General features: G+C 40.6%; 1 protein-coding gene across 1 annotated transcript; it reads left to right on the top strand.

Annotated features, from left to right (window-relative positions):
- LOC110953641 (receptor-type tyrosine-protein phosphatase epsilon-like) lies at positions 1-27,382 on the top strand. The gene is made up of 21 exons (XM_022197753.2): positions 1-297; positions 9,345-9,575; positions 16,437-16,508; positions 17,316-17,412; positions 17,836-17,909; positions 18,358-18,494; positions 18,642-18,732; positions 18,851-18,927; positions 19,008-19,044; positions 19,138-19,235; positions 19,808-19,927; positions 21,048-21,211; positions 21,870-22,005; positions 22,193-22,342; positions 22,822-22,915; positions 23,285-23,361; positions 23,500-23,634; positions 23,871-23,996; positions 24,162-24,313; positions 25,255-25,390; positions 25,511-27,382. The coding sequence occupies exons 3-21, from the start codon at positions 16,442-16,444 to the stop codon at positions 25,583-25,585; spliced, it is 2,043 nt and encodes a 680-aa protein (XP_022053445.1). The 5' UTR covers positions 1-297; positions 9,345-9,575; positions 16,437-16,441; the 3' UTR covers positions 25,586-27,382.

Here is a 27,382-nt window from a genome sequence, read left to right on the forward strand (position 1 = left end):
CGGGGGAGGGTCTCCAGCCTCCACTCCGGCTGCCATAACGCGGCTCAGCGCAGGCAGGCAGGGAAGCAGGAAGGCGGGGAGGAGGGGGAAGCGCATCCTCAGAGAGATCTGCTGGAAACATGATCATCAGGGGAACCTAGACGCATTCTTCGGCTCCGGTCAGACGATTCGACAACTTCCTCGTGGCATCCACCGAAGGACATAAAGAGAACAGAGACGTGCGTCCGCGCAGAAACGACAGAAGCCGACATCATCCGCCGCTGCGCCGTGTGAGGCGAGGTCATCGCGGTACAAACGGTAAGATACGCGAAAAACAACCAAGAAATAAATAAAATAAAAACAAACTCTGGACTCAAGCCGGGATGCGTTTCCATCTGCCTATTTATGCGTATATACACCCGGCCTCATTTTTAATACCCTCTCAGTGCGGCTTTGGTGTCGCCTAACAGGCTCCATGCGTCTTTTCTTATAATTACACCACTATGCATTCCGCTGCAGTCACAATATTTGCTACACCAGCTCTCAATTGAGGGAACACGCACCGGATTTGGACATTACCCGCTGTCATTCCTTCACATAGGCAGCACTGAGTACAGTAAATATGGGTTAGTGGAGCAAATCCATGCGTCCTGCGACCACCAGGACGCTCAGTGTAATTACTCTTCATCTAAATAATGACTGCTTTTACATTCATTGTATAGAGATCTCTGCATTTTCGTTACATCTTGAAAAAACAATCGGGTTTATGGATACTGGATATGCAGCATCCCCACTGGTGTGTGTGTGTCGGGGCGGGGGGGGCGCATGCGGGTGAGTAGACGTAGTAAAGCCTACTACATGGCACAGACAGGCCTGCAGGCTGCACGTTCAGCAGTCAGCCTGGATGCTGTAGCTCACACAGGATGGCTTGTTTTCTGATATTACATCAGAGAATGATAACATGTCAGTTCATGTTATTCCAGAGCACTGGCATACCCACATAACTTTTAAAATACACATCCTGTCCACATGGACTAAAGGCAAAGGCAGACCCAGTAAACTGAACAGAAAGTGAGCACAAAATAAGTGCATTTATAAAGCTAGTGAAATCAGTCATCTTAATACTGCATTAATGTGATTATACTGATATAATTGTTGCTGCATGGGAACCTGATTGAAGTGCCATGTGTTCAAACATGAATTATAAATGTCCCCTCATTCACCATAACCTCATTCACAACAACTTCACCTTCAGTTCCATCCCTGATTAAATGGCCTAGTAAAAGCTCCTGTTAATTTAGGAATTACCTCAGATTCCTCATCTGCCATCTGAATATTGGGCTACGTAACCCACATCTTTCTCACCTCCTGGGAATACGTGAGCTATAGTTAGGCACACGTTAATACAAAGATTAATTTCCCGATGATGACTTTTCAGTATCCTAAGGTGAGAACAGTGATGCCGGTAGTGGTGAATACGTGCACAAGGGTCCTTTTTGAAGCGGATTGTTTAGCTGTGGGTTCATGAATGGATGATGGACAGCTAACATAGTTGAACTTGACACATAAATGCAGTGTCCAATGAAATGACAGCAGCCTGGATAGACAGACGTGAGTCATAGTTGAGTCATTTCTCTGATATTGCTTGTTTAAGATGACATCTAAGCATAAGTCAAAAGGTTGCTATAGATTCTCTGTCAGATCATGGAGGGGAAACTAATACAGTGCTTTGCTGGGTGGCCTGGATGGAAATAGAGAAAGAGCTATGGGGGATACGAGGATGTGGAGATAACTAGATATGTTATCTGTTCTGGTTTGGTGCCGCTTGGTAGCTTGGTGGTTAGCATTGTCGTCTTACAGCTAGAAGATCCCTGGTTTGCATCCTGGCCTTCCTGGGATCTTTCTGCATGGAGTTTGCATTTTCTCCTTGTGCATGTGTGGGTTTTCTCCAGGTACTCCAGCTTCCTCCCACAGTCCAAGAGCATGCTGAGGTTAATTGGTAACTATAAATTGTCCGTAGGTGTGAATTTGAGTGCGACTGTTTGTCTGTATATATAGCCCTGTGATAGACTGGCAGCTAGTCCAGTATGTATATGTTGTATCTGCCCAGGGACTGCAGATGGAAATTAGCAATAGCTATAATCTGGTGCAAAGCATCTTTTCTTTTTAAAATTAATGTGTTTGTACGTTGTCCCTGTTAACTAAATTAATAAACTAAACTATGTCCCCTGCCTTTGTCCTCAGTCAGCTGTGATAGACTCCAGTCCCCCTGTGACCCTATTGAGGATCCATCCATCCATCCATCCATCCTCTATACACTGCTTTATCCTCATTAGGGTCGCGGGGGGCGCTGGAGTTCATCCCAGCTGACTCAGGCGAAGGCAGGGGACACCCTGGACAGGTCGCCAGTCTGCCACAGGGCGACATATACAGACGAACAATCACACTTGCATTCACACCTACGGGCAATTTAGAGTACTCAGTTAACCTCAGCATATTTTTGGACTGTGGGAGGAAGCCGGAGTACCCGGAGAAAACCCACGCATGCTCAGGGAGAACATGCAAACTCCATGCAGAAAGATCCCAGGCCCACCCCGGGATTCAAACCAGGGATCTTCTTGCTGCAAGGCGAAAGTGCTAACCACTACTCCACTGAGCAGCCCAGTGAGGATTAACCAGTGTACAGATAATGGATGGATGGATGTTCTGATATGACTTCTTTAAAAGTTAAGACATCCTAGATGTAAATTAATTTAAATCTAGTAATGTCATCTAACCTTAACAAGGAGTCACTGAATGCATTTTCCATGCTAAGATTTTCTGTTTCTCTCACTTAGTTTTGTTTCTTTGCTTCCTTCTTTCAGAAATGAATTGGCTTCTTTGAGTTTAAGCATCATACAGGTATATTATAAACAGAGAGGATTTGCACATTGTGGAAAAGCACGTCTTTTACTCAAATGATTTTCATTCTGTCAATCTAATTTAGCCTTAAACAACCCCTTTTCATTAATTATTCTCTAATCTGCACTATCTGGCTTAGCTGTCTGTTACCGTTTGGACTGAAATAGGGATGATGAGGATTACGTTTCATTTTATGGGCTGCTTTTGTGTATTTAAGAGTATTTTTGGTGGAACAAATGGATGACAGAGGCCCCCTGACCTCATGAAACCCTGCAGTTGTGTTTTTAAATTACTGCTCTCTCTGCAGTGTAGATTGTGATGAAGTGTGTTAGATGACAACGATTGTGATTCTCATCTATGCAAGTAGAGCCAAGCTACATATCGGCTCTGTTAAATACACGTTTTATTGAGAACACTGCAGCAACACAACCTCATTGAAAACAACATTTCTTGCTTGCATTAAATTTCTGACTCACGGCTGGTTGTTGTTTATCATATTTCATTAACACACAGAGTCTATTTCAAGCTTCGTTGGCTGCCACACTAGGTCAGTGTTTCATAAGTAGACCAGAGGATTGTGTCGCAGCTTGCACTGAAAAGAGGAAGTACTTGTCTTGTCACTCTGTTAGTGGGGCAAGAAAGCGAGTGTTCATTTTAATGAGCGCCACTGCACTTAAACACAAAGGAGGGTTTCAGAAAACACTCCTGCTGAAGGAGTCAGGAGAAGGAAGCTGCAAAAACAAGGTCATATTAATTGGAACGGCAGTTTGTTAGGTTAGGATGAAGCTGTAGCACAGTTTATAATATAGGAAATGTGTTCATCACAGTGCATGTTCAAATATGGGAGAGTTTGACTGAGCTTCAGCGGCTCTGTTTGCTTGTTCCAGAGTTCTCACGCTTTTCACCACTTATCGTGGGCTGCAGTTAAAGGAGCTAACTCGCTACCCTTGGCTGAGCCGCAGTAGAACGAGCGGTGAAGCTGTAATTGCAATGATTATCATCTCTTGTCCCTGGTTCACCTATACAGTGCCCCAGAAGTGTCATTTTCAGAGTCCTCAAACTGGAGGCTGGAGATTACTCTGCTCATCCTCTGATACGGGTGTATAAAAATAATATTTCTCAGCTATTTCCCTCGGCGGTAGCTGCTCATTTCAAAGCAATGGGGTTTGAGGCTCAGGCCCCACTGCCACGCTCAGCGGACCAGTCAGTCAAGGCTCAGGATTCAGTGCGATTAGAAAGTTATACAACATCTCAAACCATTTAATCCTTAAATGAACACTGAGGTAGATGTGTTATTTAATATACTTTGTAAAATGCACAGTTGTAGCATTTTTTTCAGCTTGATTTGCCTTTATCTCAGCCTGCGATAAGCTGCATTTTGTCTTGTTCTTTGTTTCTCAGTAAGCAACCTCACAGATGGAATCCCATTTGCAAACATACACACTCTCATCATTGTCTAAACTGTGTGAAATCAAATTTTCCAACCTGACAAAATACAGTCCCATCTTGCATGTTGCATTGAGCGTCGTGAATGAAAGCTACTACGTGCATCTATGCTCTCCGGAGACCCCGCTTTACCCCATTATGTGTGAAACTATGGATTCATCATTTCAGGAAGCGACACGAGCCTCTGAAATGAAAGACATCAATATTGGATTTATGTGTTAGGAAGGCAGCATTTGAATAGCATGAATTGAAGTCACTGAATATGCAGAGCGTGTGAATAGCTCACATCGGATTTGAGCATGGATTACTAATATTTTGACCCTGAAAATCACAGTTAGAATAGTTAGAAAAGAAGACGGAGTGAGTATCAAGTATTTACTTCATAGCTGTTCTTAGCCACAGTGCTCTGCGTCGCCTGTTTTGGTATGAATTAATGATTGAACCACAGAGTGCTGGGTGATGACTGCACTCACATAAAACTTTAATGACCTGCATGTTTCCCCTGTTAGTCAATGGGCAGAGCGGCACAGAAAGGAAGTGCTTGCGCCTGTAATAATCATGTGCCGTGAGCGTGTCTCCCTTTTCTGTGGACTGAATGTGCAGGCCTGAAAATACTCTGTGTGAAAAGATGGAGATGGTTTCATAAAAGTCTCCCACAGGACTTTAAGCCAAGTGAAATCCAGTATGAATAACTAAGCATATTTTATACATTTTTTATACCTATTATCATTTAGCTCAGGCTTTTAACCAGCCGTGGTAATATATTAACATTGCAAAAAGCCAAGCCTAGTTCTTCGAAGCGTATTATTGCTTCAGTATAACACATTACCTATTTTATCCATTATTAATATCTTTTTACCACCGCATACTAACTAAACTTTCCTTAAACCCTCTGTGGAACAACTTTGTCGTTTGAAATAGGAGCCGCAGTAAGATAGCCGAGAGCTATGAGGTAAAATGTGCTCAGATCCAAGGAATGCTGCTAATGTTGCAACTTCTGCCTCTTTAAACTCTGATTCATCTTTGATTGACAGACTCGGTAACAAGATTTAGGTTTGTGTGCCGGTTCAAAGGGCAGCTGTGACAGTTCTTTTCTTAGTATGTTTTTAACTTGACCTTCTTGTATCATTGCTACATTCGCCGCTTCAAAAATATATATATAGCAAAACACACCAGAGAGTAAATCTAGTAAAGTCTCTTGTGCATAATAAGAATCAGAGAAATTAGAGCCACGAGCATCGATGTTAGAGACACCAATTTCAAATGTCATTGTCAGCTTCGTTGTCATAGTGAGTGGTGCATAGCCTGTGAGAACAGTTTTATAATGACTTCTGTGGCTCAAGGGGAGTTTTCCAAAGTCTGATAAATACACCCAAATGACAAAGACTTGAATAGTCTTTTCGAAAGACGGAAGCGTTAATTAGGCAGGAGCTCTTGAATGGCATTACAGGGAGTGTATGAACCAGTTAAAGGATCATTCTGAATTTGCTACATCTATTTTTTTATATTAGGTGCAAGACCAGAATGAGAAAAAAACTAAAGACCCTAGCATTTGACCCAGACTTGCCCACCACTATCGATCACACATCTTCCCCTGAATGTGAATACCATCCTGGCTACTCCCTGAAGACGCAACAGCAATAAGTAAGATGGGATCAGAGGAGATAAAGAGAGAGGAAACATAAATAATGTCAGAAAGTGGAATTGCAAAATTGTATACTCTACTGTGATAAATGTTAAAAGGCATTCTCTGTGTGTGAGAAGGAGAGAGATAAAATAGTCCTGATAAATGATTGATCGTGCGATTTATGTTTTCCAGACGAAGTAACGTTGAACTCACAAAGTCAAAAGGATGCCTGTGAACTCAGATGACTTCTAAGAAACAGGGAGCTGCAGACAAGGAGATGAAACGAAGAGAGATTCTATATTGCAACAGATATTTTCGCAGTCATTTTAATAATTAGATTTTCAGCATTTTAGGTTATAGGAGTCCATTTCCCAGCGACCCAGTCAGTAACAATGTTGGAGTCCAGTGCCACAAGGATATCTTTCTGATGGACCATCAACATAGAGGCCAGCTTGTATCCTGCCATACACCCTTTGTCCTCTGGGGTCAAAATGTTTGACTGGATTGACTGTTTATTTATTTAGGGTATAAAGTATAAACTGTCAATAAATCTGTGTTACACCGACTTTAGTCAAACCCTTTACCATAATTTTTTTCCCTTCATTCTGGAATTTAAGGCCAAATACACCTTGTTTACATAAAAGCATACGACAGCAAAAGATTTTATTTGGGGTCAGAATGACCTGAGGACAACACGAGGGTTTAGTCTGCTTTTGATGAATTTGAGCATTGGGAATGTTCTGCTACGTGTTAGCAGGAGCTTGTGTGCAAGCCTTAGGAGATGGTAAACATGTTGCACCGCTTTTATAGTGTTTATAAAAGTAGCAAGTTGTCAAATTGAAGCAAAGCATGCAGAAGTTGTTTAACTGTAATGTAATCAGTGTAACTTTGGCAACACTAGTGAATTTGTCTATGCAGATTCTCAGTCATCCAGGTCATGGTAATCTTCTTTAGAACTCTACCCCTAACCCCTAACCCCTAACCCTAGTCCCACCACTTAACCAAACCATTAAATCTTACCTCTTACCCTGACCTTTAACCCTAACCCTATCGCTGTATGTTTATTTTTGACCCACCAGATTTTGTCATATTTCCAGAAGATCTGTGATAAATCTATGGAAGAACCAAAATGCATGATTGTTTTTAGGGGTATTCTGTTGACATGGGATTCAATCATTCCATCAGAGTAAATTCAGAGTTTGTAGAGTAGATGGGAGGTGGGTGAGAGGTGAAATGTCTTATGATGTCCATATGATTTCCACTGATGCTTCTAGGACGAGCTGGTTTGTTCAACATTAACACTTTTTTAATGCCCACCAGCATCTCTTCTGACATGATGTTGACCCATGCAGCCAGCCCCATTGTTTGCAGTCTCCATTGTTCTGGACTGAAAATGAAGAGTGTAAAACTTCAGCACAAATTGTTCACTCTCTCTCCATTCTGGTCCTCATTTCTCTCCTCCTCCTCCTCCTCCTCCTCCTTCACCACCACCACCATCATCATCATCATCGGTCACGAGTGTTGTTCCAAACATGTCAGGGATTTTTTCACATTTGGCAGCATCTGCCTGAAGGGCCTGTCTCTTTTTGTCTGCCACTTCACCGTGCCTGCCTTCTGTTTTGTCTCATCAATTTTGGACCTTTTTTTTTTTTTAAATGTGTAGGGTCAATTAGGGGAAAAAAAATACATAAAAAGAGAAAACAATGGGCTGATCTATCTTTATGGGTAGGTCAGATGAGAAAAAGAGTTGCATCAGCCCAAATGTCACATCAGCCCACTGGTAGAGTGCTTGAGTAGGTGTGGTGTGGATGAAAATCTATTCCCTGATTTAACGACAAACAAGATGCGGAGCAATGAACAGACTGCCTGAAATATTTTCACTGAAATCACAACTGCAGGTTTGAGCGGCTCCTTAGTAGGCATAGCCTGTAAAATGGAGATATGAGGTTGTGTTAAGAGCACATTGTTCTGTCTGACAGACTAAAATCACTCCGCAAAATTGGACTGTATAAATTATACATCCTTTCAAATCCTTTAATTATGCGAATCCTTGCAGTGTAGTGATAATTCAATTTTTTTTAATTTCGTGCCTGTGATCGTTGTAGTTGTTCACAGTCATAATAATTTGATTAAAATTGAGATTTTAAAAAGCTCAGCTGTGTTATGCTGATTGTCAGACAGACTCACAACCAGATGTCAGCGAAAGTGAAGAAATGTAGTTCAGTAAAATGTCAGTATAGGTCAATAAATGGGACCTAAAAGAGGATATGCACTAATTTATTATGATGTGTGGCCGCAAAACTATAGAGATATATTTTTCCAGAAATATTATTAGTCTTTGCCACCTTGATTGTTACTCACTGTTACTTACAACCTGTTTCTTGAAAGTTTCCTAGCTTTATAGAGGTGGAATACTAAACTTTTATAACAGATTTTTAAAGCTTTATTTATAGAGGATCTTTAAACCGGTTTACAGCTCTCAGGTTAATTTGGGTGCCATTTTGACAAATGTGTTTCTATTCAAATGCCAGCAGCTTTGAGAAGTCCAGCTCCTGTGGTGTTTTGGGGGAAAGAGGTGTTTTCCATTCCTTGCTCATTCAATTCCTTCGCTACAGCTCATGGGCTCTTGCTGCTGGGTGAAGTGACTAATTCATCTCTTCTCCTCTGTTTTTCTGCTCAGCTGCATTACAGCGGCTAAGTGTTAACAATACGCCTTTGTGTCTCACACCTGTGGGCAGCGGGACTCTGGGAGTGTGTGGGCAAAAGGGGCACGCTGTCTTTCTCAGATTTACAGCAAGACGATGGAATAACTCCACAGTAACGTCTTTGTGCGAGCAGTGAAGAATTAATTCCAACATAGTTTCTGCGATGGGTTTATTTATGTTGTTGTTGTTGTTGTGTCGGCACATACAGAGACAGAGCCGTGTGTGATGGCAACTTTAATTGGACAACTCTGTTTGCGAACACCGCTCTGTTTACCGTTCTTATACCGGAAGGTAATACTAATAGTCAGAGACAAATTGGTTGTTAATGGTTTTGCTGCGCAACAGTGGATTCTGTAAATTGCATCAAAGGTTGTTGCAGAGACGGGCACTAAACAGTAAACAAACACTGGGCATGTGCAGTACAAATGGCTGCACATACACACATACCTAGTTGATTAAATGCAGTGCATAGTCATTCTGTCTGACACATTGCACAGATGCAAACCCCTGCTCGCTCTCTTTTGTTGTGTATTCATGCATGACAAGATATTTTTTCTTGAGTCAACCTCAAGCAATAGCTCACGGCCCATCTGCCTCTGGTATTGCTTAACAATATATAGAATAGTTTTTTTGGTTCAGTTGAGCTTGTATACATTTCTAACTGTTCCTTTTTGCTTCATCTTCAGGTTCCTATCATCCCCTGTGCCTTTCTCTCAGTCTGAAGCTCTGACACGCTTCAACATCACCAACCTCCTCTTCATCCAGTGTCAATATTGATGTGTCCGAGGATGTGAGTAAGAGAAGGACCGAGGCCAGAAAACCTCCATAAAGCCAACCAAGAAGGGAACTGGGAAGGCACGGTTGTTATGGACTGACGGGTCGTCTCATAGCAGATCACAGTGGCTTTGCTTGGAAGTGTAAGTCTTTTATTAAACCATCTGACCACAGACCAGGTCAATTTGCTCTCAGGGAATCAATTGAAATTCAATCCATTAATTGAAAATAATCCAATAAACCAGTGTCTCTTCTCGAGGTGAGACTAGCTGGATTTAAAATTATTGCTTCTAATTGATTCTTTTGGCCATAACTGTGCAGCAAACAGTGATTTTAGCCACACAAATATGATGATAACGTTGAGATAAAGATGGAATGGCATTCCCAGTGTCGGGTTAAATGCTGTTTTGATACAAGGCGTTGCACTAAAGTCTCTGACAGGTGTATTTTGAAACACAGCCTTGTTGCAAAGCCGCCCTCATATTCGAAATACAAGAAGATGCATTTGAAGATATAGCAGTGGCTTACCAGACAGTGAAGCATCATCCTTTTTACTACCTCTGTGTACCGAGGATGTCTTCCATTATGGTTATCTCTGAACCCCGAATCTAGACATTTATCTCCTCCAGCTTCACTCCTCTCCCCTCTCTTCTCATCTCATCTACTCTCTCATCTTTCCTTTCCTCTCTGCTGCCACACTTTACAGACATGTGTTTGTGCTCTCGTTCCATCCTTTTCCTCGGCACTTGACAGTGGATGTCGTTGCTGTTTCTGCTATTCTTTTTTTTTTGTCTTTTTTTTGTGCTGCCTTTGTTCATCTGTTCCCTGGAAACAAGAAAAAAAATCTTTTATCTTTTTGTGTACAAGACATGCCATCTATTCTGCGCCAAGCACAAAATGTGAATCTATCTTTGAGGCCATATTGATCTGTGAGGAAACTGAGACATGATTGGATGTAGCTATCTATTTGATATATTTTGCTATTGTTTGAGAACATTCTTTACCTGTCTTATGAAGCAAATCACTATCCTGAGGTATAAATGCACTTTGTAGCTATGTATTCGTACTCTTCTTCCGCGTTGCTCGTCTTATTCCAGATCACAAACCACAGCTCAATAAGCATGGAGGATATCCACGAGTGTCCTCCACATAGCGTCATTGATGGAACATGCTGAATAATTTAGAAATGCATGCATTTTTCAAATCAATGCTGATTTCAGCTGCAGTAAGTTTTTAGCAGGGGTCAGGTCAGAGAGACTGCTATTTGTTTACAGGCTGCATTATAATATCCACTCTCTACTTGTGATTAAAAAGCAGTGGAAGAGTGTGATATGGTGATGCATTAGTGCATAATTCATTGTAGTGTTCACAAGATTGAAATGGCTGTCGGTACTTGGTAAATACCTTGCAAAAATTGCAAAGATTGCCATGAAATTTGGGTCAGATGTTCATGGTCCCCAGAGGATGAATCTACTTGGTTTTCTCTAGTGCCATCATGAGACGTTTATCTTTAGAGTGAAATGCCTCAGCAGTTACTGAATGGATTGCCATGGACTTTGCTACAGACTTTCATATTGACCACACAATGAACTGTACTAACTTTTTGCTTTTTCTGTAATAATTTTCATTTAGTGCCATCATCAAGTCAAAGTTTTATTCTTCCTACTGCTTCGTTTTATGACCAAATTAATGACGTTCTCATCGTTTTATGTTTACTTCTGGGTAAAGTAAAGTAAAGTAAGTAAAGTAAATTGTATTTATATAGCACCTTTCACAGACAGAGAGCCACAAGGTGCTTCACAACATGAATAAAAAAAACTATTAAATACACATAAATAGTTAACACTAAAAAAAAAAAAAAAAAAAGTATAATAATGTATAATTGCGGGACTTTTTGTAACATATTTGGCAGGCCTAAAATCAACATGGCCGCCTATAACCAAACACCACATGGCATTTTTAGAGAAAGAATCTTCCAAAATATTATATATTTTCTAAAGATATTGTAGTAAACCTGTTGACATGCCATGAATCCACACTTGACTCACACACTACTTATCTGTCATGATTTTCTCAACTCAATAAAAAAAATCACAATCAATAAGCTCATTTTATTATTGTTTAGTTAATTAGAAGGTGGTTGTTATTAAATTCGGACCGTTATTTAGTTGACATTTTAGTGATATCCAGTCATTTTTCATTAATAAGTGATTGTTTCCATAATAAATAATTAACAATTTTTTAAAGACGTGATCATAATGAACATAAAAACATTCGTTTTTTTTTATCTTTAATAAAAATGTATGCAAGATATATCCTGTGGATTTCATAAGTCACTCAATTTTATATTGATCTTGCTAATTAGCCACACCAGCAGATGAACGCTCTGAACTGAAATGGTGAACATGGTGTACATGAAACCTGCTGAGCATCCTTAACATTGTAATTATAGCCATGTTCATGTTATTATATTTGCTCAATGCACCTCTGTGAGTAAGTCCAGCCACACAGAGGCTTTAGGCTCTTAGTCTTGTTTTACTGCACTATGAATGGCCAAGAAGGTAGTAAACTGAAGTACACAGAATATAATTTTACCCACATTACTACCAAACAATATTTATTATTATACTCTGTTAAATAGCGTAGAAGTCAAATGTTAACTTTCATTAGATGATGATTTCTATAGCCTCTCCTCTATCTCCTAACTGTATGATACACTTATTTTTTTTAAAAAGTAGCAGTGTGTCCACAGTGTACCCAGCCTTCTGCCTCGTGCATGCTGGGAGAGGTTCAGTGTTCCAGTAGTCATACAACAGATACATTTAGACATTTAAGTAGGGATAGATTTAGGGCTGAGTTAGATTTTAAAAGGAAATGACACACCAACAGAGCACACATGCACATTGTAAACCAACAGACCAGGTTAGTGCTTGTGCCATGTAATTAATACCATTGTAAATCACGCACGATTGGCAGTGATTTTCTTTAATTTGAAGATTTTAAGACCACCTATAAAACTCAAAATGAGTAGCAGCTGGTTCCTATTGGCACCTTATTGCAGCGCCTCTATCAAGGTGTAAACATTTCCTTCGTGCTTTTTCCGTGCTTTCTCTGTGCACCTTTGAGAAAAAGGTGTATAAAAAGGACTGCTGAGCAAGCTTGGCATCAGCATTCACTGGTTGTGAGGATGAAGTCGATTTTCCTCAAGTATGGGCCTGAAATTGATTGTGTTGTTTTCAACCCATGTGCAATATTTTGAAGAACAAGAAGCACTAACACAGTATAGCACGGTATAGTACAATAGGAGGAAAAAATGAAAATCGAGCAGGAGATGTACAATTTTAATGTGCACTTTGGCATCCCTGAAAGCCAAAAAAAAAAAAAAAAGCGTGATTTCTGCTGAATCTCTGTGAATCTTTTGAGACAGTCGGTGTCTGGTTCTCAGTTTGCTTTTTCCAGATTCACAGCTTAATCTATTAAGAAAGCTGAGAGTAGAACATGATGAATGTGTTTCTCATAGAATACAGTTAATAAGCGATGTAATCTCCCAACATGACTCACACCGAAATTTGCCAACTCTGATAGTAGACTTAATGTTCCGTAGCCTGTGAGATTATGAGACGACTCGGCTTCAAGCTGCTTTAATATTCATTCATTTTTGCATATAAAATTAAGGAGATGTAATGATTGTGAGCACCAGCCTCCATCCTGAGTAGCATAATGTGAAAACAGGACTTCAAATAGATCTGTTGAAGAGTCTAAATCAGTATGATCTCTTATTAATTGGAGGTTTGAACAGGGAAGTAAATATAACACACGTCACTTAGAAGTTTCTATAAGTAACTGTGGACCTGTTAATGTCTAAAGAGCATCACAGTATTTAAGACGTTTTGCTTTTTATTGTATGAATTTGAGAAATGAGAAGCTTTCTGTACACAGTCGCACGTCAACATTTACCGCTCTCAGAAAAATGTGCGTGTAATTCATTATGTATACGAGGTGTTTAACTGAGGTCAGGAGGTCAGCACTGAGCTACAAGGCTTTCTTTAAAATATTCAGGTTTCTTCATCACAGTTTGCTGAAGAATTAAGCGCTTGGAGGAATGTTTTGTGTTCTGTCAAAATGTTCAGCTTGTTGAAGAGGTTTTTCTCTGGTCACATCCGCAGCTACGTTTATGTTTCGGCTTGGAATTTGACAGTTTGATTTGACGTAATGATAAAGACGAGCGAACAGGCGGTGCAAAACCGCATTTCTGCGGTTGGTGGTTCTGTGTTTCATGTCAGTTTCTTTTAAGTTGTTTTGCTCAGCCTTTCGCATGAGGCTCAGTATGGACGAGAACGGAGGCATTACAGATCTTTAAGGGTGAAGTGGCTTTTGGGATTCGGGAGATTTACGGTATATATCATTGAGTTAACTATGGCGGGATCTGTTTTTGTAGCTGCCACGCATTTCATACGCTGTCATGCGGTGACCTTCATCTCGTCTCTGTTTCCAAAGCAAAGCGAATCAGTGTTGAATTATGCATCTCGGTGCCCAAAATATTAACCCTCAAGGTTCAAGCACAGAATTATGCGTTCTAAATCTTCGCATTACATCGTGCACACATGGGATGATTTGCTGCTGCACTCCCACCACAAGTGATGCGGGATAATTTAATTCATTGGTTACATTTATGACAAGCAGGTGCTGGATGTAATCACACTGTTGTAAGTATCTCATTAAAGAGAGAATAAAGCTAGGATCTGGGATGAATGATGCAAGACTTGCGATGAATGACACGAGCAGTTATTTAAAATGGGTCACTCCAACAAATCCTCTGTCATATTAGGGTCAGATGATGTCATATGTTAATTAAGATGTATAAATAGCATATGTTATAGTGCGTGAGCCATAATGGATAATCAGTCAGAATGAGTCAAGACAGGTTTCTTGAGGATAAATGTAGATGTGGTGTAGTTTCACAGTACAGTGCAGTTTCTCAGTTGCAACACTCATACTTTTTAATTTTACCGCTTCCTCTTTTTAGGGAGACAGAAAAACCTTCAGTTGAGATACGAGTTATGTTCCTTTTTCATTTAACGGAGTTACTCAAGGTGATAGGACACTTGACATATGTTTGCATTCCGATTCTCTTTTTCCCATTGCCTGGCTATATGCTGTGTATACCGTAGCTGCCAGAAAATGACAGATATGCGGTGGCCCGTGCAGTGACCCATATGCACAGCATGCCTTGCAGCATAAAGCTGTAGGATGGGGCTGCGTGAGTGAATGTGACTTTCCCAGTGGGGGAGAGAGGGGAACAGGTGCTGGCACTGTCAGCTTGCAGCTTGTTAACACTGGGGAGAGAATTGGCTCCTCCGACAAAGTGCGGCACATATGCAACATAGCCTTTGGCTGTGGGATGTATGTGCAGGCATGCATGCATGAGGCAGTGTGTGTGTGTGTGTGTGTGTGCGTCGTATATCTGCGCAAAGTCATGATTCTGGGACAATGACGGATGTTGTGGTTATTTGATTTGTTCTCCCAAAAATAGACTGGACTGTGTTGCAGGCCTGCTCTGTTTACTCCCATGCATGTGTGTCGGCACCCTGGGTATTATACAATGCATTACTGCAGAGAGACGCTGTATAATGTGCAAAACCCAGAGCCCCTAATTTGTTGTCCAATAATACTTTATAAGTTTTGACATAAATTTTGTTTTGAGAACATTGTTAGAGTGTTATTATGTAGCTCCGTTTTCTACAAAAGCTTTGGGAAATGTAGTTATATGAAACCCCCCTAGGGTTATGTGCAAGAAATTCTCTCAAACATCACAAATTAGGCCCCTAGATGACCCATTTCTAGAAGAACTAAATTGACACAATGAATTATCCCATCCAGACTTGTGGCCTCCATAACGAGAAGGGGACTTAGAACACAGGATAAATTAGGACACTCAATTCTGGCTCCTCTCATTTATTCCATCAAAGGCATTTAGGCATATTTGCCCCGTTTGCCCAATTTATTCTGTGATTTCTTACCCTCTCATCGGGAGGACGGCGAGAAAAAGAAAAAGACGAAATGGATGCGAGTTTGGAGAAATTGGCTGCTACACTTTGGAGATAAAAAGACACAAGGATAATGTGTCAGAATCAATTTAATTCTGGCGTAGTTGTGAGGAACTTGACATATCCTTTTCTTTTGTGGAGACACTCGTGGCGTTCTGCCCCAAATACATCACTAATAGCTTCCAGCACTAAAGGAACAGGGAAGAGTGAGAATGTACTTTAGAATAAAATGATGGTTCAGTGAAAAGGGAGCGAAAAAAGAGGAAGAGTGATGGAGGGAGAAAAAGGAAGAATTCTGACCTTTTTCTGTAGGTCAGCAGTATGTACAGTACAAATGCTAATTGTCATGCAGCATTCTGAGTCTGTTTATGATCGTTACTAATGCCCTGAAACAAAAGCCACAAACTGGACTTCATTTTAAATGTTTAAAAATACCTGCTACCCTCAGGAAGAGTGTGCGAGTCTTATTGTCACTACGCAGGATGCTTTGCCAGGCTGCACAGCGCCGCACATCAAAGACAACACAGCAAAATGAGACGGCTTCTAACAAATACTACTTGAGCTCAACTCCACTGCCAAATCCACAGGGTCCGCGGGGTATATGGTTACTGTCACCTGTGGGTTAAAGTCTCCTCTCCGGTTTGATGTCTGAATATTAGGTTATTTGATGCTGCTCTTTCAAGTCAGCCTGACAGAAACAGACTGCAAGCAGATTTCCCATAAGGACTTTAACTGCTCAGCAGAGAGACACGCAGACATCACTCTCAAGCCTCATCAAAGCGCATCTCCCCTTTCTGCCCTCCGAGCGCTTCCCCGCAGCTGCAGATGTGTTTCGTACTTAGATGATTTCATATTGGTTTGGCGCCTTCTAGTGGAATATGTGTGGAATTGCAGTATCTAATCTGTTCATGTGTTAAAGTGACTGTTTTGTGTGCTTTTTTTGTTTTTAATCCACAGTGACAATGGTGTTGTTTCTGATTGGGATCTCTATTGCTGTGAACAATTCATCTCATGAGAACCAAACTGCAGGTAACCGTTGAGACTTTATATATAAACTTCACAGATTATACACAATGTAAATGGCAAAGATCAGATGTTGAAGCAAAATGATGTAACTTTCGAAAGATGAAACAAGTAAATGTAATGCTTACAAAGAAAAAGTTGAATTATTTGACATTAAATAATAACTTTGCTTACTTTAAAGCACTCAGGCCATATTGTAAAAGTCTAATGATAATGTTGGCGAACTTAGTGCAGATTTTGTTGTGCTATGTACTATCCTTACATGCTATTATTCTATAATCCTGAATAATTAAAATGTTACAAGAGTTTGGCATTCTGAGAAATTCTTAGCTTTCTTGCTGCAAGTTAATTGCACAGACCATCTCATATTTGTCCATTAAATGTGAAGACAGCACCAGAATTCAGTTAGCATAGCTTGCACAATTTCGCCCATTTATGTCTCAGATTATGACTGGACTGGCGACAGTGACCTTTAGGAAAAATGAATCTTGCACATAAGTACCCTTCAAACCCCGACTATCATTTTCACACTTAAAATAATCTTAATCAGGTCTGAATTAAAGAAGCAAGAAAAACTGCCAATGAATGATCTTTAAAGGTTACATTTTAATTGTAAAAGTGGATTATTAACCTTTCGCTGGAGCCACGCTAAGCAGAGCTAAATGTCTCCTGGTTGGAGCAATTATCATCAAGAAAGCAAATAAGCAGATATCCACATTTATTTTGTTGATCTGGTATCATTCTTAACATATAAGGTATAAATGGTTTCTTCTTGGATAGAGCTAATATGTTTTTTTATGTCTTTTTAACCAGAAAACCCGACCCATCAGGGCGCCCATGTGTTGCCCTCGACGTTGGTCATCTCCCTGCTTCTCATCATCGTCGTCCTGCTGACTATCTACTGTCTGAGGTGAATAACTCTGCACATATGCGTTTTCTCTCCACCACTTGCTCTCTCACCCTTTAAGCATGTACGCGAGCATGAGAGTAAATGTGTCAGGTCAGGGCATCGGGGCGGGGGTGGATTTTAAACAGGCGGTGTGCAGTGGCTTATGGGTAAACAGCTGCACTTCAAGTAAGACAGCAAACAAAGACAGCCAGGTCAGGTCAGGCCACAGACGCTCATTCACTGACCCGCCGCCTCCAACCGCCTCCTCCTGAAGACGACATGAGGAGGAACAGCTTCGCCTCGCTCAGATGGTTGATATTGGTTTTGGTATTTGTTGTTTACTTACCTTATGTGCTTAAGAGCTCTGTTGTAGGGATCAGGGTGCGCTCATTCTTTTTCTTTTTTAATAGCCGGTTTTGCTGTCTCTCTCTGCCGTCACCGTAGGTTCAAAAACCACAGGAAAGCTCTGGTTACCTCGGTGGATAAAAAGATTCCAAATGGCTTCCTGGAGGAACAAGGTACTGTTGTGCTCTACTCAATATAACCAGCAGTGCATGAAAATATAATGCACCCTTTCACTTTTTATTTCTTCTTCTTCTTTTTTTATTTGATTTGTAAATTTAAAGCCTTTGCAGACGAGGAAACTTTCATGATCATGAAGTCCAAGGTAGCTGGAAAGGTTTTCTGGAAGGCCATTGGCTTTCCGAGCACGTAGGGAGCCGTATAAACTTTCTCTTCAAGTAAGAAAAAATAAATAAATAAATGAAAAGGCCAAATTCTGAGTTAAGACAGTTTCGTGCCGCAGCAGTATGTTTATGACTCCAGAAATCATTTCTGTCATGTACCCACAGAAGGAGGAAATCTTAATAGCCATCAGGCTTGTTTTTGCAGGTGCTGTGAGAGCTTGTAATGTTCTCTGTTGGGAGACATTAGCAGTCTGACCACCGTATATTCTTTGAAACACAGGAGAGCAGACAGTGGTCCTGCTCCCCAGATCCCCCTCGCCATCCAAGAGGTACTTCCCCATTCCTCTGGACTCGCTGGAGGAGGAGTACCGGATCCGCTCGGCGGACGACGGCAAGCTTTTCAGAGAGGAGTTCAATGTAAGCGCGAGTTTATTTGGTGTGGATGATCTTTGTCCTGCAAGCAAACAGAAAAAGTACAGAAAACAGTAATAAAATGTTATGTTAGTAGGCTTTGTACCCGTGGCTTTATTTTTACCTCATGAGGATTGGATTCTCTCTTTATAGTCGCTGCCGTGTTACTACCACCATGGGTCCTTTGAGGAGGCGAGCAGAGAGCACAACAGAGAGAAAAACAGATACCCAAACATTTTACCATGTGAGTCAGGATCTGGGTTCTGCAGCAGACGATATTAATGCAGCCTTCTGACTTACAGTTTTATTGATAGGTAAATCATGAGGAAAGGTTATTTGCTTTTTGCTTATTTGTTCCACAGACGATCATTCAAGGGTCGTGTTAAGTCATCTTGATGGACATCTGTGCTCCGACTACATAAATGCGTCTTACATAGATGTGAGTATCATTTGCAGTTAAGCTTGTAATGTGGATTAAATTGGCTAAAGCTCATGAATCTAATTTCTTTTGTCATGTAGGGTTTTAAAGAGAAGAACAAATTCATTGCAGCTCAAGGTAAAACCACCGATTATGTAATTTTAAAAAGCATTTAGTTGAGTTTATGACCATTTGCAGCTTCTTTGAATATTTTTCTTGATTGTATTTCAGGTCCAAAGCTCGAGACAGTGGCCGACTTCTGGCGGATGATTTGGGAACAGAAAACAGCAACTATAGTAATGCTGACGAATCTGAAAGAAAGGAAAGAGGTATTCTACAGTGCTACAGAATCGACCTATAGAAGCTATATGGTCAATGCACAATTAGTGGAAACTCTTTTGTAATCTCATGACCCAAAGTCATAGGCATAATTTATTTGACCTGTTTCCCAGCTGAGAATCCGTACAAAGTGTCACCCAGCAGATTACTTAGCATTGCATTAAATTTAGCCTCACTGGGATGATCAATTGAGTGCTCAACAGCAGGTTTGATGGGGCAGAATGGAGGCAATGGGGATCAATGACGAAATAATTGTTGATAAGATCCTAAGAGGCTTCATGATAATTAGTCTGAGAATCTAGTTAATGAGTTGAAACGTCACCGTGAAGATCTTATTGACTGACAGAGTCGCACAAAGTCGCTGTGATTGCCTTTGGATTGGATTGGCAAATACACACATCATATACACATTTCTGGACATCTAATATACACAATAGATGCAGCTGTACAGACACAATTGCAAAGATAATGAACTGAGTGTGTGTGTGTATGTGTGTGTGTTTTCGAGGCATACATTTTCCCTCCAGTACAAGAAGAAGAATCTTTGTCTTGTTCTCTCCAGGACAAGTGTTATCAGTACTGGCCAGAAAAAGGCTGCTGGATGTACGGGAATGTCAGAGTGGCAATGGAGGACTTCACTGTACTGGTGGACTACACCATTAGAAAATTCTGTGTTCAATATGTAAGTAAAACGTGCGAGTCTGCACTTGAAGGCATTAAGAATATGAATGACGGCTGCATTGTGTGGTCATTGTGAGCCAGGAATCGCTGTGCATAATCTTCAAACACATAACTGTGTCACATTTGGCACAACACCGAGCTCCACTCGACTCGCTGCACAGGGCAAAAGTAAACATGTAATTATGCTGTGCCGCGGCAACAAGAAGACATTTATCCAAAATATAGCCCAACATTAAGATAAATGTTTGCTTTTATTTAGAAATTTACACGCAGTGCGAAATGATAGTGCGCTTTTTCACGCTTGTTCCGAATATAGTTCTTACCTCCTACACAAATATAAAAATCTGTTCTCATTATAGCTCGATTCTTATTAAAAATTAACCGCGGAACAAAGACGCATTGAGATGGTGCGAAAAGTAATGTTACCCACGGGGAAATGGGGAACATTTTAGTGAACTGTAAAAGAACACAAAACATAATGAAAACCAGTATGGAAATAGCTTAAAGAATATTAAAGGCAATAGATAATAGGCGGCGTATTAATAATCAATGAGTAGGTATATTTAACATACAGTAAGCGTTGTGTTAATGTGCACCACTTGTTTTCATCATTTCATCTTTAGAAATTTATACACAGTTGAGCTCGATCTGTATTTTTTTTCCTGCTTTTTTCACTGCCAAGTTGGATGCCAACCCAGTGTACTGCGAAGCCTTCAGATTGCAAAAAAATTCACTTTGTTCCCTCTCCATCTGAAGCCAGACAAGCACAGATATCCTCTCCGAGTCTAAAAACTGTGACTGTGCTGTAGCTCTTCAGTACAAGCTGACAGACTGGGTGCTTTTACATTTTAGCTCTCTGAACACAGAGCAACCAAGTGTTCAGGAGAATGAAATTATGCTCCCTTGAGTATTGATGAGATACGAAGAGTGAGGCGAAGGCAAACCGGCGTTTGATAATTACATTCTCTTCCAAAAAGTGAAATGACAAAAATATAATTAAAAATAAATCAACTCATTTGAGGTGACAGTTAAGTGGTTGACTGTGACAACAAGTGAGCTGACTGATTTGTGTCTTCGTGGCGCATTATTCATGCACAGGTATGTGTGTCTGTGCTTCACAGCAAGGCGGCGACGGTCTCAGAGCTCCTCGGCTCGTCACACAGCTCCACTTCACCAGCTGGCCAGACTTCGGGGTGCCGTTCTCGCCCATCGGCATGCTGAAATTCCTCAAGAAGGTCAAGACTGTCAATCCATCCTATGCTGGACCTATTGTTGTTCACTGCAGGTAAAATGTGCAGAGCCAAAGAGGCCATCTAAGTGCGGTCACATAAATAGCATCAGTCGATCGAGGTTAGAAGTGAAGTTTATTGTAGATAAAACGGGCAGCAACTAAAGTGAAGCACATTGGAGATGAATAACCGTAACAGTAAGTTTATTTTTGAAGTCCCTGGTTGTTCTGTAATCGATTACTTGGTAAGCGCATATGTTTGCCTGACCAAAGAAATCTGCAGCCGACTGTAGCAACTGCTGTAACAGGTGCTCAGGGAGAGGGACTGTTGTTCTTGAATGGGGCCCATTGAAGGGGCCTCAACACCCTACTGTGGAATCCCAGCTCTTTGCTCCCAGAGGTGCAGTTTGCTGAAATGACCCTTGTAAATCTGTTAGGGGTGTGTTTGGACCTCAGAGGTGAAGTGCTTGTGCATATGCTTGTGGCTATTCACAATTGAAATCCACAATACTGAGAAAATACTGCATTATATCATGTCCACTAATCTGCTTTCTCTGAGAAATACAATCATTTGCCTCAATTGCTGCGTCGGCTCTCACACATATTTATACATTGTGCTATTGAGTTCTTATTCAACACATTTTGTTTTGTAACCACACTCGGCTGTTTGTTCCAGAGAAGACCTTGTGCCTTCTTCTTGTTTGTGCTTCCACAGTGCCGGGGTTGGGAGGACTGGGACGTTCATTGTCATTGACAGCATGATCGACATGATGCACATGGAACAGAGGCTGGATGTCTTCGGCTTTGTGAGCAGAATACGAGAACAGCGCTGTCAACTTATCCAGACAGATGTAAGTATTGACCCTCTCCGACCTGCTGTACCTAGGACTGACAGCTCAACTCACTGCTGTAGTCATGGCATAAACAAGCGAGGACATGGAAAGCAACCACGTCTGTGAAGCGAAAATAGAAGGAAATAGTTTTGGCAAACTAAAGCAACTACTTCTACGTCTTCCTCTTCCTTGTCTTCCTCCTCAGATGCAGTACTCCTTCATCTACCAGGCTCTGTTGGAGTACTATCTATATGGAGACACAGAGCTAGATGTGTGCTCTCTGGAGGGCCATCTGCAGAGGCTTCACAACACCAGGGCTCCCCACGACAGGCTGGGCCTGGAGGAGGAGTTCAGGGTACGAAGAAAGAAGCTCCCTCTTAAACATTTCAGTCAGTAATGAATCGTCCCCATCACCCCGCACCCTGCATGGGTATTTTTTCATGGAAAACTTGCCCAGGGTGCTGCTCTTGGCAGTAGTAACATAAATAACAATGCTTTGGATCAACTAAAACTTTATAAGGCACCACCATCTGCCACATAGAATTTACTGTAGCTCTGTGAAAATTTCTCATTTTTGCTGCAAAGAGTCCTCCACAGTTCCCTACACACTGAGTGGAATTATTCCCTAACGCCTCTTCTCCTTCTGATCTTCTTCACCACCGATGAGAAATATTTTTGTCCAGCTTCTGTGCTTTTACTTGTTGCAGTTGTTAGAATGTTGTCTGTTTTGGCACCACCGGCCTTAAAGAAAAAAAAATCAGCATTGTACTTTCCCCCCATTCCTGATGAAAAAAACAAACCGTTTGATCATCCGCTCGTGTTTCCTCCCATCAGAAGCTGACCAACGTTCGCATAATGAAGGAGAACATGAGGACTGGGAACCTTCCTGCCAACATGAAGAAGAACCGTGTGCTTCAGATCATTCCGTGTAAGGACTACCCGGATACACCGAACAGTTTCATAATACATCACATCCAAGTAACATCAAAGTATCACGCTGCTGGTGATTTTATAGATGGCGTACACAGATTTCTGGCTAATCAGTTCATGTCTGTGTGATCAATGATATTTAAATAGGGCTTGTATCTTTACTTTCAGTTGCGAGTAGAGTGGGAAAAGAAAGCCTTGCTACAACTTTTTATACTGAAAACCGATATAGACTGTTTGGCCCTAATAACACAACTGAAGTTTTACTTGGCTGTCTTTTTTTTTCTTTTCTTTCCATCAGCCCTTGAAAACTTTCATTTTATTAGGAATCACTTGTGGAAAGTTTCATTTTCCTTTTTTCTTTTTGCAGATGATTTCAACCGAGTAATACTCTCAGTGAAAAGAGGACAGGAGTTCACCGACTACATCAATGCCTCCTTTATTGATGTAAGCACTCCCTCTCGACCTCCTGTATAGATTTCCCATAGAAGTATATATAAAGCTCATTGTTTCCTTTACAAACAATGCAAAATATTATGTTTGCTGCACTCTCAAGTGTTGTTTACCGGATGATCTGCCCTCCAGGGCTACAGGCAGAAGGACTATTTTATCGCAACCCAGGGCCCCCTGTCTCACACAGTGGAGGACTTCTGGAGGATGGTGTGGGAGTGGAGGTGTCATTCAATCGTTATGCTCACCGAACTCAAAGAGAGGGAGCAGGTACAGTACGGTGCTCTTGCAAAAGCACAGGCTGGAAAGTGGAGCTCCACATTCAAACTCTCTTTTTATTCTATTATTTCATTTTCTTATTTTCTTCCTAGCAGTCTGTGTATTTATGTAGTTGTTTTATATTGTTTTTTTCATGGTGCATATTGAAGCCATAATCACATAAAAGAGGACAGAAATCAGACAAATGTAACCTAATCGTATTTCCACCTGACCTTTTCCCCAAACAGGAAAAGTGTTTCCAGTATTGGCCATCAGAGGGCAGTGTAACATTTGGAGATTATATGGTGGAGCTGACTGGAGATACTCAGTGTGAAACGTTCACTCTCAAAGACATGGTTCTCACCTACAGACCAGTATGTATTGTTTAATTATAACACTTCAAATCGACATTTTTATTCGATGCATTTTCTGCCCTGTTTCCTTCGTCTACATGAAGCATATAAAGGTTCATGAAATTTTATTGTATCCACCATTTTTCAGCAGATGAAAGTCACTATCTAATTTGCCCGTCTCACTAGGAAAAGCAGTCACAACATGTCCGACACTTCCACTTCCACGGATGGCCTGAGATTGGGATACCAACCGAGGGGAGAGGAATGATTGACATTATTGCCGCTGTGCAGAGGCAGCAGCAGCAGTCTGGAAACCGTCCCATAATTGTACACTGCAGGTGAGGAACTTCACTCTGACAATCCTGCAGCATGATGCGCATCATCAAATGGATATTACATGCACCGTTTTACTTTACACGTCCGTCCACTCGTGCACGCTTTCACCGCTTTGTTCCCCGATCACCTGGATCTCTCGGATTGATATTGGAAGGAATTTCAATTTTTAAGGATACATTTTTGCTCCTACAAACGTCTGTTACAATAAATTGTACATTTTTCCTCAGTAGACCTGGTGTTCTATGCCTAAACCACTTATGTGATCCCTTATAAAGACTTAGCTGTGAAAGCTTTGATCAGAACCTAGCTTCAGGTGAAGTGATTCTAAAGCAGCATGCCCCTGTGGGATTGATCCAATCCAGTGATTCACAGTCAATTAAAACCTCTCAAAGTGAAATCTCCTCTGACTCCCACTATGATTAATCTGATAAGATGAGCTAACGACAGGAAATGGTGTCATCACTCTCTTCTATTCCTTCATCACCACTTGTCTAAGAGGGGCTTTTTAAAGCTTTTTCTCCGTCTCTGGGGAATGGGGCTAACCCGTTGCAATCCCCAACGTCTTTCTACACTTCTCTTCCGAATCGCACATCGCTCTCGCACTCGCTCCCTGTCTCTCTCTGTCTTTCTCTCTCCTTCCCACCATCATTGTAAACATTGACTCAGTCAAACACTGAGCTTCCAAACTGATTAGTGTTAGCGTTTGGATTAGCCCCTCTTTAAGTGGGGATAATTATTAGCACCATTACACAAAGGTCACCTTTTTCTCTCGCTAACTTTTTGAGTTAAATAGGGAAAGGATCTGGCAACATTACAAGAGTTTCATTGCAGAAATGGAAACCTCTAGTAGAATTTGAAATTTTCTTTGTCTTTCTAAATTGTCTTCCAGTAAGTGCATGATGTGATGTGGTTTCTGGCAGTTTTGTCCTTAATGTCCCCTCAGTGCTGGTGCTGGTCGGACCGGTACCTTCATCGCCCTCAGTAACATTCTGGAGAGAGTGAAAGCTGAAGGCCTCCTGGATGTTTTTCAGACAGTCAAGAGTTTACGTATGCAGAGACCACACATGGTTCAGACTGTGGTAGGTGAAAGAACAGAGGTGCTATCAAACCTGCTGTGCAAAACGTGTCAGAATTTTCACATTTGTGCCCATATTTGCACAGTGACATCTTTCCTTTTTGCTATCTTTTTTTCTTTCCAGGAGCAATACGACTTCTGCTACAGAGTGGTCCAGGATTTCATTGACATTTTCTCAGACTACGCCAATTTTAAATAAAACCCGTCAGATAATGTTCTGTGTACTCCTGTCGAATTAACGTATGCAATTTTTTTCTGAATGTTGTTTTCTAAAGCGAGCTCTTTTTACATTTTGCACTTGATTACAGACCTGGAAACATGTTGTAACATACTGTAAAATAACTGAAGACGTGTGACACGGGAGAGTCTGTCTCTTTCAAGAATGTTTGATCTTTCAAGAACCCCCATGTAAAATATAGAAATTAAAATGGCTACTTGATCAGTTGGCTGGGTTCTTGAATATGTATAAAAATATATAGAGTTTTATTTTTTGTTTTTATTTTTTTGACATTTTTAGGTTACGAGGGAATATTAGCTGTATTTCAACAATATGTATATGCATTTTACACTGTAGTATGGATTGCTTATTTCCCACCTCAAATACACCACCAGTGTGTTGTATAGTACACCAGTTCTTTTTCATTTATTTTGTTATCGACCACAATGCCTCTGATTTAAATTATTCTTTTTTTTATGCTGCCCATGCAACATGTGTAAATGCTGCCAAGAGAACTAATTAGATTTTTATAAGTAGGATGCAGCGATTAATTCTTCTGCTAAAGTAGTATCTTGTCTGACATGTGTGAATAATATTTATGATGTACTTTAAGCTCAAACAAAAACATACAATTTCAGACACATTTCATTCTGTCTGGGAATAACTTAACAGCTGCTGCCTGTTGCAATTTTATTCAACTTCGCCAACTTTCTTTTTGCCTGTGGCAATATTACTTAGTGGATTGGTGCCTGACTCTGCAAAATGCAATTAGCCCACATTGGATCAGGCAGGAAAAAAATGTATTATTACATGAATTCAAATGTATCACCAGAGTCAGGCGTCTCATTCTGCTTCATAGACAAAAAGGAAATAAATTTTATACCCTTTACCAAGCCAACTTTACACTTGCATGTTTGCATTAAGCAGTGCCATACTGATTAGGAAGACTTCTAATCATTACCAACTTGTCACCGAGTGACACAATTTTAATGAATATAAAGCAGATGTTTACTCTATGTTTGATTTAGATATAATGAATACATTTTTAAAAGTGTGCCGTTTTTGAATGGTGGTTTCATGTAAGGGTCCATCAGTTGTTTGTACAAACGCTTCTCAGAATATTATACAGATTCAAATGTACCATAGTTGTTGCAAAAAGGTCTGTCAAAAGAACAAGAAATGTAGAAATTTGTGTTTAAATCAAATAGCTGATAATTGGTGCAGCAGGACATTTTTCATTCACAGAAACAGAGATGGAAAATGTCTGGAACATTGAAAAGCGTTCATCTCATAAAAACATGCTCGGCAAAAATATGAAACGTGCATTTTGACATATTTTTGGCTACTTCAGTGGTGTCGGTTTCGTATTTAAATTCCAACATTGCTGCAAAAACAAAAGCATATATTTTTGCAAGACTTCTGCACATTTCTTTACGGAACAGTAGACTTTGGAGACTCGAGAACTTTCTACTGTCTTTGTACTTCCATGATTATAAATTTGTAAGATTGGTTTATACATGACGCACTGATGGTTTTGTTCTTTTCGTGTACATAAATACTTGTGGTCATTGATACTGCATTGCTGAATTTAACCGATTGTCATGCTGAATGAATAAAAAATGAGGGTAATGACAGTGAGGCCTTGCAGCTGATGTAACAAAGGCATCTTGTTTCAACGATGTTTCTGCTTTTTGTTCAGTCTGTACGGATTTGAACATCTATTTGTTTGCTAAAAGCAGAATCCAATAAATTATAAATGGCGAGAAATGTCGGATTTCA

The sequence above is a fragment of the Acanthochromis polyacanthus genome, chromosome 15, assembly GCF_021347895.1.
Source record: "Acanthochromis polyacanthus isolate Apoly-LR-REF ecotype Palm Island chromosome 15, KAUST_Apoly_ChrSc, whole genome shotgun sequence".
Classification (NCBI taxonomy): domain Eukaryota; kingdom Metazoa; phylum Chordata; class Actinopteri; family Pomacentridae; genus Acanthochromis; species Acanthochromis polyacanthus.